The 17,462-nt window shown below is 42.1% G+C and overlaps 1 protein-coding gene across 1 annotated transcript in view; it reads right to left on the bottom strand.

Annotated features, from left to right (window-relative positions):
* SND1 (staphylococcal nuclease and tudor domain containing 1) overlaps window positions 1-17,462 on the bottom strand; it is a 409,554-nt gene that overhangs the window by 157,809 nt on the left and 234,283 nt on the right. The window contains exon 14 of the mRNA XM_025865530.2: window positions 11,790-11,862. Within this exon, the coding sequence (XP_025721315.1) occupies window positions 11,790-11,862 (73 nt within the window). The remainder of the gene's footprint in view (window positions 1-11,789; window positions 11,863-17,462) is intronic.

Raw genomic sequence — 17,462 nt, 5'->3', positions numbered from 1 at the left:
GAAATGTAGTGTTTTGGATATACTGGGAAATTCTAATTCTTCCTCAAGAAAAATACAGATTTAACTCTGCCTCACCTAGTGACTTTACAATTCTGGTTTAATGTAATCACATGTAGATACTGTATTGGGGTTGTTGAAGTATAACCCTAAGGATCTAGCTTATCAATGGAAACCATGTACCCCAGAATGCATGAGTGATGGCAGAGAATTCAAAGAGTTTTGATCAACATACCCAAAGGAATTTGGAGGATCTCTCATCATTGTCATACATTTCTCCAAGAGTGCATATGTAATAACGGATGCCCTGGATTTCTTACACATTGAAAACGACACAGACACCACCATTATACACATTTATCTACTTACTATTCTTAGGAAACTCTTAACAGTGATGGCATAGAGCCATTAAGACATCATTCCTGGGGATAATCCAGTTGGGACAGTTAGCTCTTGTTCCTTATGCCCCTTCAGTCCACAAAAACTGCTCCAAAGTCACCAGTAACCGGTTTTGCAAAATCCACTGGATAGTTCTCAATCTTCGTCTTTCCCTTGAAGCAGCACGGTCAAATTTTGTGTTGTAAGGCTCTCTCCTCTTAGTTACTAGGATTTTCCTCTTGATAGCTCAGAAAGCACCTTTTTAAAATTTGTTTGGTGGGTTACACCCCATCTATACATGATCTTCAAATTTTGGAGATGAAGGGCTTGGCCTAGGGGCTCATCTCTCGATATTCTCTGGGAATTTTGTGTATATATATACACATACATACACACACCCAACAGCCCTAAGTTCATGCATGAAGCCCAGGCCACTTTTCGGGGCTCTGGACCATTTGAATGGCTCATGGATACCTCAACTTTAACATGTCCACAAATTCTTAGTTTCCCCCCACAAATCTACACCACTAGTGTTTACCATATGGGAAAAGCAGCACCACCAATCACCTGTTATTTGTAGTCGGACACTTACAGTGCTCACACATGACACCCGGTTACAGCCCCCTGATGCAAGCAATGGCCAAATTCTACCTGTCCTACCACCAAACTAGATCTCAAATTTATCTTTCCACATCCACCGTCACAGTCCCAGTTCCAGCCACTGTTCGGTCCTCCGGGAACCAGTGCCCTAAAGTCACTCTTGCTTCAAGTCTATCCCCAACAGCAGTCAGGGTGGGGGCAGGGACGATATATAATTATAAAATGCTGACCCAATTAGTCCCTCCCTTGCCAATGATTTCTCATTATTCTTCAGACAAATTTCAAAAGCTTTCCTCAAGGATCACAAAGTAAATGTTTCAATCATTTGCTTCTTAATTCCAGTCACTATCTTCAACATTCCAACAATAATGGCCTTGCCTCTTGAACCCAAGCAACTTCCTACCTCAGGACTTTCCTGTACATAGTTTCATTCCTTAGCCCTGAACAAGATCTTCGACTAACTCCTTCTTTAGACCTCATTTTAAAATCACTTAAAAGACTTTGACCATGTGGAATAAGCTCTGGCCCTGAGCACACACACTCACTGCTAGCACAAGTGTAATTATAGAAGGAATTGCAGGGGCGCCTGAGTGGCTCGGTGGGTTAAGTGTCTGCCTTTGGCTCGGGTCATGATCTTTGAGTCCTGGGATTCAGCCCCACATCCGGCTCCCTGCTGTGGGAGGGGGCGGAGCCTGCTTCTCCCTCTCCCTCTGGCTGTTTTGCCCCCTGCTTGTGCTCTCTGTCAAATAAATAAATAAAATCTTTTTTTTTTTTAAGATTTTATTTATTTATTAGAGAGAGAGAATGAGAGCTAGAGAGCACGAGAGGGAAGAGGGTCAGAGGGAGAAGCAGACTCCCCGCCGAGGCGCCCATAAATAAAATCTTAAAAAAAAAAAAAAAGAAAGAAAAATTGCATATGCCCTATAAGGACTGTAACTGTCTTGTTCAATGTTATATCCTCAACACCTGGCATTGTGTGTGACATATAAGCAGCACTCAATAAATACTTATGGTTTGATCATTCATTCACTGACTCAACATGACAAATGCATTTAAAAAACTGGCCAGATGGCATATGTTAGATATCTAAAGAGATAAAGGGGCGGTAAAAAGACTCAGAAGAGGGAGGCTTATGATCTGGGACTTGAACTGGATAAAGAGTTTAGGATACAAATACAACTGATGATGGTGGTGGTAGTTATCATGTACAGAGGACTTTCTAGATGCTCAGTAGGATGCTCAGCAATTTAATAATAATCACCACCACCATGTGAACCACTGCCCTCGGTTGAGCTCTTATTGTGTCAACTGTTGTAAGTACTCTGCATGTATTAAGGCATCTGATCACACCACAATCTAATGAGGTAAGGGCCATTATTATTCATTTTATGGTGGAAAACTGTGGTATGGAGGAGTTAAGTAACTTCCTCAAGGTGACAAAGTCATAAGCAGTGGAGCCAGGACTTGAGCTTGGCCGGTCAGATATTGGATCCATGCTACTAGTCATGACTCCATACTGCCACTATTTTGTAGTAAATAAAGCACCCTTTCTGCTGCATCCTTTTACAAGTCTGTCCACTTCTAGGTACTGATCAGCACAGTTAACCCTGTACCTAGCAGCCAGGGTCACATAATTTTCCAAACACAGATATCATATTGTTTTAGGTCACCACCTGGCAAATCAAATCTAAACTAGGCTCTGTGAAGAGGTACAAAAAAAGACCTCCCTTTCCTAAGAGTTTAGAAACCAGTGAGGAAAACCACTGCACATGTCAACTTGAGAACAGTTACCAATCAAAACACCAATAAGCGCAAAATCATGGTAGTAAGTGATTATGTAAATGCCCAAGAAAGTCCTGATCAGAGGCAGTGAGGATAGAAAGGGGAAACTGCCTGGAAGAAAAGACATGACCCAAAGGAGGATAAAGGCATGGTCAGGAGAGGTGAAGAGACAGCCATTCAAGAAACACTAGTTAACAACACAGAACTGAGAAACTGAAACAGGGGGCTAGACTGAATGGCATAAAAGAAAATAAAGGGTTTCTACAGTGGGTGAAGTATCTGGACATGCTACAGTAATGTATTATCAAAAGAGCTCCAAATTCAAAACCTTGGTAATAGCCTTTATTCTCAGACACCTCCCAAATCCGATACTGTGTTAGGAATTTTTATCAGTTCTTCCTGAGAACACCATTTCTTGAAGAACTGAGGCACAAAATTACTAGGTAATTTCAAGCTGACCCTGCGCTCTGATTCAAGGATATTTATCTGGATATCAACATTGCAAAGAGAGTCCAAAATTCTGTACAACATATTCTGTAGAATATGTTGGAAGCATGCTAAATAAAGCCTTAAAATACGAGTAAGCAGAATGTCTATGTTAGTAAAATGACTTACTTTGAGATGTTTATATAAGCAATGGCCACAGGACAAAATGAGTTCAATCTAAGGCTAAGTAGTAGTATGATGGTGAAGTGGAGAGTGAAGCCAGGGCTGGTCAGAAATATTTCAAGTTCTATCACATCACTCAGCAGCCATGGGACAGAACAGACAAACCCAATCACACACCTGAACCTGGGAATCAAAAATTTTATCAAATGCCTTCAAAATACCCTAACGTTCATTTAGCTAAGCCTGTAATGGGCTCATTTAACCAATTTGGACCCATGAAATCGAATCAAAGAACAATACCCACATGTACCCAGAGAATGGGAAAGAAAACTCAAGAGCGTGAACCAGTGATACCCAAATCTATACTAGAGGCCACTCCCTGTGGAAAGAGGTGTCACTTCATTTGGAAGAAATGCTCCTGAACTCCCTCAATTTCCTTTCTCCTTCTGTTGAACAAAGGAAGAAAGTAAAAAGTCATTATTAGAGCTCAGGACACTTAAATGAAAGCCAGGACCCTGGCTCATTTGCATGCATTCCTGTGTGTGAAGTCATAGTTAAATAAGGAATCAGAAGGGAAACAGAAATATCTGTGGCAGAAAACTTCCTGAAACAGAGTTCAGTGAAGGGACATATCAAGTCTGATTATTTTGGAATGAAGAGGTTTTATTATCAGACGCAACAAATAATGAATGCCTGTCTTTGATAGTGCTCTACCTCTGGGCAAGTCACTTGATCAAATGTTTCTTCAGAGGTGCTGAGTTGCACAGCTGGGACACACTTAGCAAATGTCAAATTGTGCCCTGTCTTCAATGTCCAATCTCTTTACCTCCATTGGCTATGGTGCCTGAATTTTCTACAACAAAAGCCTATTGGTGAACATAATGGTAGACAAAGTAAGGTACAAAGGCATGGAAGCAGGCATTCTGTAGATGAAAGAGACATTCACTTTACAACTTTAAAAAAAATTACTTTCACAATGAAATGACTCTTCACATTTCTAGGTATACAGCAGGCAATCAAAGACCTTTCAAAGCACATAATTACATGATCTCTTATTGCCCAATTTATAAATTGGTTTTCTATTTCTCTTGTTTCTACAATTGCTTCCTCTCTTTAAGAATAATTCCCCAAAATGGAAAAATCGTGACTATTTATTTATTTATTTAAAGTAGCCTCCACGCCCACTGTAGAGCCCAGGGTGGGGCTTGAACTCACAACTCTCGAGATCAAGACCGAAGCTGAGATCAAGAGTTGGACACTCAACCGACTGAGCCACCCTGGTGCCCCCAAATCATGACACTTTAATATAAATATAAAATGAAGATGTCAAATATTTACTTTAACCCACTAATTAATGAGGAAACCAAGAAGATATTACAACTTATTCAAAAGAGAATCTAAAGATCACGTATACATAAGGCAACCAGGATGCTGAAGTGAATTTACTAAAGATGCAAAACCATAGAGCAAAACTACAGAGTGAAAATGTAACATTTGAAATAATTTCTTTTACAGGGTGGAAATCAACTGTGTCATATATACAGGACCACATTTGTACAAGCAGGAAATCATCTGCATCACATCAGGCCTTCACAAGTTAAATTCTCTCTCTGCAGAGGTGCCAAACTGCTCAGCCACAAAGGAGCAGACCCTGACAGAATCAGATCACCCCAAGGGGTTTACCAGGCAGAACCTAGAATTCCTCTGAAAGAATACCGAGTAATCTTTGTGCTGTCCCAAAGCTTTAACAATTTCTCCTGATATTCCCAACTAATGGAGATGAGATACTATGTCCTAAATTTAGTGCCCTATGGTGCAAAATGAAGACCACCACTACCAAAACCATGCACACACACATAAAAGGAACAGAAGTCAGTGGAAGAGTGGATTTAAATTTGTAAAAGGAGGTGCCTTAAACATAACCATCACTAACTGTGGTAAACACTGAAATACAGTCTTGAAACAATTCCAGCACTTCTTTCCAGGTTTCATTGAGAAACTCATTCAATCTGAGAAAGACTTCTCTCCTCTGCTCACTGAAAGCATAAATGCTTTCAAATTTTGTTAGAAGGAGAAGGGGATACCCCTGCAGTTCTGGGGAGTTTGGATAGAGAGCTTCAGAAAACAAGAACTGGCCACAAAGGACTACTATGGCTGAAAGAACAATGGACAAAAGACAGTGAAGCAATGCCCTCAACTGTTAGGGATAGCAACTAGCTAAAGCAAACTCCCCCAACACAATCAAGGTCACCTTAACAACATCCAACTCTGGAGGGGAGAAGTGGGGAAGAGAGGAAAAAGGTAAAGAGAAAAGAAAACACCCCCATCTATCTTAGCAGCTGAGAAACTTCCAGAGTAGCTGCCACTTTGGCATCACAGGTACCTTGTGCCACAGGGCTGCAGTACGTGTTTCTGTGCTGCGAGAATCCAAGCCAATGAGCTGCACGTTGCAGTCTACTTGAAGTTCAAGAACCCTGAGTGGGGACAGAAGAACAAGGGAACAGAGAAGCAATATCTTCCCCTAGATTAGCAACAACTTGAACTTCCAAATATATAGGAGAGATGAAAGAAAACCACAAGAACCCATCACCAGTACTAATCATGGCCTCCCCACAAGGGGCCACCATATTTAGGGAGCACATCATGCTTGGTCTAGAAAGCAAGGTCAGCAGACAGTGAGGGTTCCTATGGGATTTCCCCAGGATGGCAAATGCAGAGCCCCGCCGTGGGGCCAGTGGCTATGGTGTGAATGGAGCTCTAGTGCTGAGCAATCCTCCAGGTCACAGAAGCCCACCAGGCAGAACCACAGGCTTTGGCCTTGTGTAGTTGGTACAAAAGGGACATGAGAATGAGATTGGAGGCTAAGAAAGAGTAAGAGAGGGAAGGGCTATTAAAACAAAACAACAGGGGCGCCTGGGTGGCTCAGTCATTAAGCGTCTGCCTTCGGCTCAGGTCATGATCCCAGGGTCCTGGGATCGAGCCCCACATTGGGCTCCCTGCTCGGCAGGAAGCCTGCTTCTCCCTCTCCAACTCCACCTGCTTGTGTTCCCGCTCTCTCGCTGTCTCTCTCTCTCTCTGTCAAAATGAATAAATGAAATATTTAAAAAAATAAAAAAACAAAACAACAAACAAGAAATGAGCAATGGTGCCATCAAGGTACAGTGACTGGAAAGAACAGAAAGGTGGCTGAAAAAAACTACAGATTAATGCCAAGAAGACCACCTACACATGTGGGCCAGAAGACATGAAAGGGAAACTAATTTCACACTGACCTAACTTAGAAAGCCTCTGGGTGATGGTGTGGCTTTCACCTTCTTTGCACTTACTGGGCAAACCAGTTTTAAATTCTCTTTAGCCAAAAAGATTATTATTATTTAACTCTTGTATGGAGGCCCAACTCCACGGGGAGTTAGGGAAAGAGAACTTCTGTAAAGGGCCTCTTGCCTCTTGCAAAAGGAGGATACCTTAAATACCCCAAGGAAAAGAGGACAAGTACAAGAAAGCACTGAAAAACTATGAGCTGAAGGAAAAAGGTCAGGAGAAAATGCTAGAGAAAAATCCCATTTATTTACTTTTTGAATTTATTTGAGAGAGAGAGAGAGAGCATGCACGCATTGTAGGGGCGGGTAGGGTGGGGAGGGGAGGGACAGAGAGAAAGTCTTAAGCAGACCCAGCACTGAGTGCAGAGCCTGACACGGGGCTGGACCTCAGGGCCCCAAGATCATGACCTGAGCCAAAACCAAGAGTCAGATGCCCAACCAACTGTGCCACCCAGGCACCCCTATTTATTTAAGGGAACACTTCGATCTGTTATGTTTGCAAGTTAGAATCTCACTGGTAAATTCAACAAGTATATGTTTCATGATATACTAGAGCAAGAGGGTCCCCAAAATGTGACCTTCTACTTCCTACCCCCAGAGCTAATCTCTGGATCCCTCCAGGCCCTACTTTAATACTACGCATGTCCAACAAAATCATCATGGAGAGGTTACAAGAAATTTCCCATGTTAACAAGAGCAGGAACCAAAGTCCAAGTGAACACAGCAATAGTTAACAGAAAAAAAGACACAGGGATTTACTGGAGGCAAGGAAGGAAAGCAAGCCAACAGCAATATTAATAGAGGAGTTAACACGACTCCCTAACATGAAGAGGCAGAAACGTTCAGAGTAGGGAAACTCCATTTGAGGGACCTATAGAGGTATGACTAGAGAGAATGGGATGCTGGCCTCAGCTCTATCCTCTTGCACTGCTGGCAACAAAGTTCCTAACTCTTCACGCACCAGGAAAGAAAGAACAGACACAACAGGAAATAGAGGAAGAGTGAAACAGACAGTGTGACTCACTGAGTACTACTCAGGCAGGAACAGAAAAGGAAGGAGTGGAGGGAGGCGCAGGAAGAAGTCCGTGCGTGCTGCCTGCAACCTGAGGAGTGGGTAGCTCCTCAGAACAATAATTGATTTGTCTGATTTACCAGAACAACAGTAAGCCACGCACCAGCCCCATTTTATTGCCTGTTTTACATTCTATATCTGCAGGAGATTGTATTTATTACAGAACAGGCTACAGCAAAAACAATAATAAACCTAAGATAAGAAACAGTCTTATATTCTACTGACACGCACATTGCAACTTTTGTCTGCTGGTAAGGGAGGGAGTGGAGACTGGATCAAGGAAAAACAAACCCCGCTAAGAATAAAAATGCAAATCTATGAAGTGAAGCAGTCACTATAGAACCATCCTCCAAATCAAATCAGATCTAGTACCAAGTCTGTCAAATTCTTAGTTGGTTTCAAATTTATAGGAACATCCTGGCCTAAAGAAACCAGATGATTACAGAAAAGACAACAATGACCAGTACTTAAAATATTCCACTTTCTTCACCTTGAAAAATTAGAAATAAAGGAAATTATTAACTTCTTCAGGATCCAAATTACCAGATTGGCAGTATTTTTTCCCTTAGTGGTTACCCTGAGAACAGATGCGAAAGATGCAGAAGAGCCAGGTTGAATAAAACCCTGTCCAAAAGGTGAGGTTCACTCAGTTGGTGTTACACACACAAATGCTGTGTACATTATGGAAAACACAGCACTCAGCTGACATTAATGACAAAAATCATCTATATTAACAAGAAAATAACAGAGAAAAGAATCACCCAAAAGTTGGGAGCTAATAACATTTCTGAAAAATCAAAAACCTGTAACAAGCTCATAATACGGGCCGCAAGTGCAAGAGGCTCTAATGGCATAGCAGAACACAAAGTGAGAAAGCACGTCGAGTAGCCAACGAATGTCCCCTCCTGTCCCGGAAAGCCAATGAGTGGATATGAAAAGGCCTCCCTGTTTCACTGCCCAGAGGCTACTGTCTCTCTTCCCAAAGCAGGTGCTCTGCCTCCCACTCCTGGGCTGGGATTACTCCCTTCCTACCATAGGAAGTCAGTCACGCAGGCCTTAACACCTACTAAGGCTCCATACAAGGCCTTTTAAGGCACTCTTAACCTTTACACGGTGAAATCATCTTTGAAAGTGCAAGAGAAGAGATACGGACAATGGGGAGAAACTCAACCCTAAAAGTTGGAGGCCATTAAGCGTAGAACAAATTACATCACGACATAAGATCTTCTGTATAGTGTATTTCTTGAGTGTGTTTAGGAGACAAAAATGTGATTAGCTTGTATGTCTTTTGTTTTTATTCCAAGGATGTATATTGGGATGGCAAGAGGCATTATGCATAAATACTGGTCCACACTAAGTGATTTTGGCAGCATATGGCATATCCCATCAGCTCAACAAATACTTCCATTCATCATGACCTACATCTAAGAGGGAGAACGATGAACTGGGGAGAGACCCAGATAAAAAGAAAAAAAAAGATTCAGTAAGTTTTACAAAACCATTATGAATGTGTGTATTTCATTGCTCGTATTGAGGGTGTTTGGTCTTCATCCACCTGTAAGCTATTCGCCTGTCTGATCCCACACGCTCACCCGTCCCTTGGACAGTAACATCGCCAACATGCTTCAGGAGCCCAACACACACACACTTAACACAACACTGTGACAGAAAGAAGTGGGGGGTTAGAAGCAGAGAGACAAAACTTCTCTATTACAGAGGGCACCAAAAAAAAAAAAAAAAAAAAAAAAAAAGAAAGCAAGCAAGCAAGCAAGCCTGCACTCAGAGCTGAATCATGTGTGATGGAGGTAGACAAGGTCATTCTGACATTTATTTAAATAGAACAGCTTTTTCACTTTCTCTCTCCCACTTGTTCAAGCTTTCCTTGTTTATTTATGTGGTAACTGAGGCAGATTTAACTCACATGTATTTTTAAGTAACAGAAGAGCAAACCAATTCTCCAAAATCAAGACAGAAAGGAGAATAAAGATATGTATGAAAATGAGCTATACTTGGGGAGGGAAGAGAGAAAAAAATAGGAAGAAAAAAAATTAAACAAGTTTCATTAAGACTGTTGTTGCAAAAAGGAATAAAAGACAACATCAAAACACATCAAGTTAAAAGTGGAAGATTCAAAGACAGCAATAAAAAGCATCAGGATACGTTGGCAGGTGTCAAAAGCACAGCCCTGAGGCAAGCATGCCTCCATTCAAAAACCTGATGAGGACTTCCCCTCACTGCCAATGGGAAATCTGAGCAAGAACATGAACTCCACAGGCCAAAAGGCATCACACCATCCACAAAGTTTAATTCAGCTTCTAGAAGGCCCTGGTGTAGAGTCGTCAACATTGTGTTTTCCAAAACCATTATTTATAACTTTTTTCTCCTTCCAGTTGAACAGCCAAAAACTTGCCCTTTGATTACTCCACCGTCTTCAACAAAAGAATATTAAGGAAAATACTGTAGAGAATAGAATAGCACAGGAGACACATGCAGCAATTATCACATTCGTCAATGATCACTGGTGAGCCACAGGGAAACTAGGCCTAATACCAGCAAGCCAGGAGTCACACCTGTTAACGAGGAGCCTTAGCAGATACATCTTAGTCACCTGGGGCTTGAAGGCCCTTGGCAACACGTTTCTGGGCTTCAGAGGAATCTTAGCTACAAAGAATGTGTATCAACGTACCTCACTCATTAAACAGAGGCACGACTTTTTGACAAAAGTCCACCACTCAATGTAGGGAACACTATTTAATCTGTAATCTGAAGTGACTGGTCAGGGTCAGAAAAGCTCAGGAGAATCCCCTTGCTCAAAATGAACATGGTACCGCTATTCCTAGGCAAGGGGCATCTGGCCAGATACATTTATATTAAGCAGTCACAAGGAACAATAAGCAAAGTCTCAGCCAGACTCGGGAACACAACATAACAAGAAGATAATACACTCTAATCCATCACTGCTGTGGGCTAGGCTGAGCTCTAGAAGCCTTTGTTTATAGGAGCATTTTCTTCCGGGTGCCCAAGGCAAGCTCCCTGAGTATCCAAAAGCTTAAGATTTACTAGCCCTTCCTCAGTTATCTCCCCTGGGCGATGTGGTCCCCCTTATACATGACCCAGATCCCCTCCTTAACCATAAGTTACTATGGAGTTGAAATGGATGGTGTGTGTCCCAGGAACAGAGGGTAAATTGATGAGCCAATGAACCTTCTCTGGGCACTTGATCAAATCAACACCTAAGCGGTTCACTCTTCCCTCAGTTGGTTCTGTTTCTCTTCGTAGCAACTGCTTCCCGACACTGCTGTTTCTCTTGCCCACTTGCATGCAAGGATTCATATCAGTTTTGTTCACTGTTAAATTCTTAGTGCCTAGAGCAGTTCAGTCACAGTAGGCACTCAAATACTTGCTGAATAAATACTTGTCTCAACTGACAAAGGTATCATCTTCAGCCAAGAGATCCTAAATGTGCAAGGGTAAAGTCCTATTCACTAAGTAGTCATTTGGACACAGCCCTTTGGGAGCTCGTAAGTATTTGTGCCTTCCATTTTTCTTTATCATCTATATGTATGAGCTCACAGGATGTGCGCACATCCCTCCCACTCAGAGACAACCAGCGGAAAAAGAAGCCGCTAATTTTTAAGGCTGTCCTAAAATCTACACTTGACCTTTTTCCATTAAGACTTTCCAGTCATAGTGAGAGCTAAAAGGGACTTAAAAAGGAGGTAATTTTTTCTTACTACAATTGGGAAGAAATATCTTCTAACTCCTCATAATGAAAAAATGGAAAAGTAACACAGAAACAGTTCGGGTGAAGAGATAGGAGGAGGTTTTATGCCCTAGTTTGAATTCGGCTTTTTCAGAATATAAAACAGGATCTCCATAGATGCAAAAGCAGCAGCCCTGGAAAAATTCACATTCTGTGTCTGAAAACAAACGAGTTACAGAAAACACATAAGCTGAAGTCCTTTGGTGAATAAGCAGCCAAGCTCTTGGCACCTCTGAGCCACACAGCTCTATTCAGGGACACAACTCACCCCAGATATGTCTGCGACACGGTGGATAGGCACTTCCTTCTTGCTGTGCAATCCTTTGCCATTCTTAATAGCTCTGTAAAGGAAGAAGAAAAAACCCAATTAATATACAAATCACATTAGGAAGGGGTAGGAGGGTGGGGAAAGGGGAGGCAGTGAGAAGAGAGGCTGTTCAAACTGGGGGGGGGGGGAGGGTGTCTATCACTATACAAGTCACACTGCACACTGCTGAGTAGCCAGTCTCTGGAGGAGCATTTGGTAGAGGGGAGAAGACAAGCCTGCTCTTCTAAGCCCAGTTCCGAGGACTTGGCTGCCTAGTTTCAGCTAACAGCTCGCCTGGTAATCCTGCCTGGTAATCCGAGAGAGCTCCCGAACTTGTTTCCCTCTCTGCCTCTCATGAATAAATAAAGAATAAAAAAAAAACTTAAAAAAAAACCGATAAAAAAAAGGCATTGTTCCAGGCACAAAAGAAGAATCAGTTGGAAGAGCACACTCCTAAGAAACAGAAGTAATAATGTTTCTTTCTGCATTTAATCACATGAAATATTTTAAATGCAAAATATGCAGCTAGTGTTCCAATTCTAATGGAAATAAGTTCCTCCCAGGTAAAAAGATAAGTTGCCCTGAATGAAGAAACACTACAAGGAGAAGTCATTTTTAAGAGTGGGGAAAAAATTAGCAAAAACTACGTAACTGACATTAAGCCTCATTTTAAATCAGATTCAGGTTATAACAACAGCAAATTTAGCAGGGGATTTGGGGGGGGACTCTGTCACACATCTGATCACTGGTTGGTTTGCTCCAATCTCCCATCTTTTATCTCCTAATCCCCTGAGTGGTAGCTTCAGGGACGGAAGCCTAAGCAGCATCACTGGGTGTGATCACTCATGTAACAATGAAGGACCAGGGAATAAAAGCTGATGGGTAAATCACTAAGTTACTACACTATTAGGGAAGACCTTCCTATGCACTGCCACCCTGCAGACCAAAGCAAGGAATATTTTTGACTTTAGAGAATGGAAAATAGAGATTCAGGGGGTGTACCCACTCTCCAGACTAGCCTTTTTAGAGTTTCTGAATTCCAGACAAAGTGTAGAAAAAAGTGCCCAAACCAGGATCAGTACGTTGGACCCTCACACTACACAGCAGCAATCACACTTCTACCTTACCCCGCTCAGGCTCTTACTTACTAATGACCAGAAGGAGAGGCCGATACACTGCAGGGCTTACTTTCAGGTCCTAACTTTCTAAATCAAACTCACAAATACCAAACAGAGTGGGAGTTAGTTGCCCAGTGCAAAGTGGCACAGTCCTACATCTTATATACTTGGGATGTTATCATCCACCCCTCACCCCTGCTTCCATCTCTGGGGATCTCTCACTCAACTAATCTGAAAAACCTTCTATTCAGAAATAACTTACTATCTACTTTCTATTCCATGACAAGGGAAAGAAATGAAAGTACAGATGTTTAATAAGAAAAACAAAGCAAAACACTCATTCTGATCTGCATTGCTAACTGAAAAGGCATTTCTGAGTTCCTTGAATTCCCATGGTTCCTCCTGAATTCGAATCGAGGGCTTTAGCCTTAGGAATTGCAAGTGGGTCAGAACTTTCCATTTACAATTTAGTCCAGTGATTTATCATTCAGGGAATGTGTTAAATGATCACAGACCAGGGCTGGTTCTCAAGATACACTACTAGTACCTTGGGATTTGCAAACTAATGGCAGAGGATGGGAGGATGACTTATATGGAAAACCAATGGCTGGAGGCCAACAACAGATCTGACTCTTCCATCCAGCAAAGCCTGGCAAACAAACTCTGCCACCAACAGGCTCTCCTCATTTTGCTACCATAAACTCGAAGGAGCAGCCTTGGGAACAAGAAGCCTCCGTGAGGTGAGGCAGGCTCACAGACACCCTGATTTAACTCCCCTTCCTTCAAGGCGAGGCCTGCTAAGCCTTCTGCAGGTCCTCTGGGGGCACAAAATGCCTATAGCCTTATCCTCTTCTAACAACAAGGACAACCAAAATAAATGGACCTGCCCTATAAACAGATGGGTTCATGTGACAGCACTGCTGAACTTGTGGCCTTTCCTGGGGGCTGGACAGCATCTCATAAACTATAGGGAAAAAAGAACAGGGCCTGAGCAGTAAGTTAGAAACAAAGGTTCTCGAGGCAAAAGCAGTGAGGTGATAAACTAAAATTCTGCTTTCTTTTGGTGATCTCAAAGTAGCCCTGGGCCCAGAGCAGAAATCCAGGACTTAGCCAAGATTAAGCATGCTTAAGGGAGAAAAAAAATAATACCGTAAAACCAGAAAACATGAATTAAAAACCAAAAGTCTATAGAATTAAGCCTTAATAAAAAATGTTTAAGAAAAACTCCTTTATGCTCTACCTTGTTCCTAAAAAGGATACTATCATTTATTTGCATATAGGCATTAATTTTGGAAAAACCTTCAAAGACTTAATCTTTTCATACTTATGATTGCTAAATTAGATCAATTTCGGGCACATTCAAGAGGCAGCAAGAAAGCAGTATTTTATTACCACTACGTATAAACAGAGAAACAGTTCTCACTGTTAGTTCTTAAAACAGAGGCAAAATTGAAAGTTAATAATTTATAAACACTAAGTAAGATAATGCCCAGCTAGGAAGCACTCTAAAGGGTAAGTGGTGCACCGGACAGAGGCGGCAAAGTATGAGGGCTCTCTGAGAAATCAGCTAGCTACACAGTCTAATTCGGCATGGGTCTCCTTCCCTGTGCTGAGGTTGCTTCGGCTTTTGTTCCCAAACTGCTGCAGAAATGACCCAGGAGGCATCCCGGGAAAACCTCCCGCAGCCTGAAACAAGGCTGATGCCACAGCAAGAGCTTCTTCTGGAGAATATCTGGGGGAAATACCCAGGTTAGAAATCCATGCATGTAGCTCAAAGAGGAAAGGAGCAAGCACCAAGAGTGGCAGGCTTGCCATGGTTCTTTGCCAAAGGAAATATAATATACATCTTGTTCCAGGGCTATAAGGATATGTGACATGACTGCCTACTAACTGTTGCATAAATGGTAAATAAAGTGCAGATCCAGCGTCTGCTGCTTTGTCACTACTTCTCAGTGGGGCCCCGTGCATCTTATGGAACCAAGTTTCCCTGGGTTTGGAGAAGCTTGGTCTTTGAGACCTGGGAGGACAGTCAGGTAGCAGTTTGCTTCCACGGAAACCCTCACCACAGAGCCAACACCTGACTCCCCTCCCCACACTCCCTCTCCCTCTCCCTGCAGGCTGGGAGCTCAACATCCCTTTTCATTAGGCAAGGAATGAAAGTCCTGACTTCTAAACTTCTCCTGCTGTGTCTGCTTAATAGCAGCTTTTTCACAAAAGCAGGCTGGTGCTCAGGCCAGCCCAGAGAAAGGAAGCAGTGGGGCAGAACACAGCCTCTTCCTCTCAGAAGCTTTCCTCTGTGGGAAGCAGCAGTATAAGGATGGCAAAGCCAAGAGGTACCAATAATGGACAGAAATCATCACCAGGCAGGAAAAAGTGAGTGTATGTCCACCTACATACACAAAGGGGTAACAGGGCAGAAGAGGGATAAAAACTCAGCTTTCTAGAAGCATCTAGAAGCCACAGTGTGGGAGAGGAATCCCATTCCAATCATTGGAAAACACTTTTCTTTCTTTGAAGTTCGAAATTCTCATGTATGAGATGCTACTGCCTCCCCAGTTGAAGCTGAAACATGAACTTTGCAAAGACAGGTAAGAACACTGTTTAAGCGAGATTACCTCCACTGCCTCAACACCACAGGAATAGAATCTTAGCACTCTTAATGCAAAGGAATAGAGTTTGCTCTAAGGTTTTAAGGTCCCTTGCTCAGGCAGTAAAAACCTAAGGACCAACCCTCTCCAAGGCACCACTGACATGCAACAGTTCATCTTGTGCCAACAAACAGGCATTGTGTGGTCTTTAATTTATTTTTTAATTATTATTATTTTTTAGGCCATGGTCTTAATTTCAATTCAATGACGGTAGATTGTTATTCTCAATATATATTTTTGAGAAATTACAAAGAAAGCCAAAGTCTTTACAGTGAGATCCAACCTGACCCAATCATAGAACAGTGGTCTCATCAGGAATTCTTAACCTGGGGACATATGTGAGCTTCACACTTGGGACACTGGGAGTATCTATAAACTACCCTGAAATGACAGAATTACACGTGTGAATTTTTCTGGGGAACAGGAGCTTCCAACAGGGTTTCATAAGAACTACTTTCATACATAAAAGAGATCTAAAGCAAACAAAGTAATGGAAAGCAGAAGTAGCATACAACAGAGAGGGAGCCAGGGAATGATGAGGCAAAGGAGGATGTAGATAGAGCTGAGAGAGATCAGGAGATCCTGAATCCATAATTTCCCCTTAACAACACTTTCCTGGTAATGAGGAACTAAAAAGTCCCTTAATTGCTTCTGCTTCATCGCCTACATCCAATATTTTCTTCCTTCCTAATTGTACTCACATGGCCTTTTTGTAACCCTATTGGGCCAGGCCCTCCCCAATTTATTCCAAGATAACATTAGGAAATTTTTAATTAAACTCACTCAATCCCTTTTGATACTGCATATTTGACACTGCACACATTGTTGCACGACTTCTCCATAAAAATCTATTTTGTTACTTTGTTGACCTACTTTTATACCCAAAACAAAGACTACCAGCCTTTGACATCAAGTGAAAAATACAAGCTTGGTTTTCATGGGCCTCTACCATATGGTCCCAGTTTATGTCCTCACATGATTTCCATACTACTCCTTCCAATCCAATTAGGCCCACTCTCTCCATGTGTCCTGTGTGTAAGTTACTCATTACCGGTGCCTAGCCAGGTCCAAACTATAGAATGAAAAGAGTTATAGTGTATCCACAGCAACAACCTCACCACAATCATAAATTAGTTACCACCTCAGGAATACTTAACCTGGGGTCCTAGGTAAGCTGCAGTTTGTATGCTGGGAGTCTCTATAAACTATACTTTGAAATGATAGCAGAATCATATTCTCATATATACAATTATTATATTTCATCTATACATGAGTGTTTGTGTATCATTCAGTTCAGCAGGCAATTACAAAATGTAATACATTACTTTCAAAGTTCATTACGTGTTATTCTATTTCTTGTAGGTAGACTTCAGGCCCTTTGAGGGTTAGGATTCTCTCCTTAATATTTATAATGGTGTTTAACACAGAAGCTATGTTCACATAAGTTCTATAACTCAGGGTCATCTGGTTCAATTACTGTGTGCCAGTAAAGCTGAGCAAATGACTGGTGACTGACTAATGCGGAATGCTGAAAATATTTCAAATTGGAGACATGGGTAATGCCCAAGTGACTGCCGGGCAGGAGAGTGAGACTTGCTGGCTCTCTTGGATACAGTTTCATGATCTATCCTCTAGTTCTTAGGCAGCTTGGTTTTGCTACTCGGAACGCAGAGCAGGGGATCTTAGAGCTTAGCCTCTGAGCAGAAGCAGAAGTACATTAAGGACTAGAGGAGATGGGCAACAATGGGAATGGCAGTTGAGTGGGAGCAAAGCTCTGACCACCATAAACAATGAAACACAACAAAGTGGCAGGATTATATGGAACTCCTACTAGACAGCACAGGATAGATGACTGAGGGGAAAGGAAA

Source organism: Callorhinus ursinus, unplaced genomic scaffold (assembly GCF_003265705.2).
Source record: "Callorhinus ursinus isolate GAN/ISIS: 27379988/994484 unplaced genomic scaffold, GSC_fseal_2.0 scaffold12, whole genome shotgun sequence".
Lineage (NCBI taxonomy): Eukaryota > Metazoa > Chordata > Mammalia > Carnivora > Otariidae > Callorhinus > Callorhinus ursinus.
This window is presented reverse-complemented; position numbering and strand designations above follow the sequence as displayed.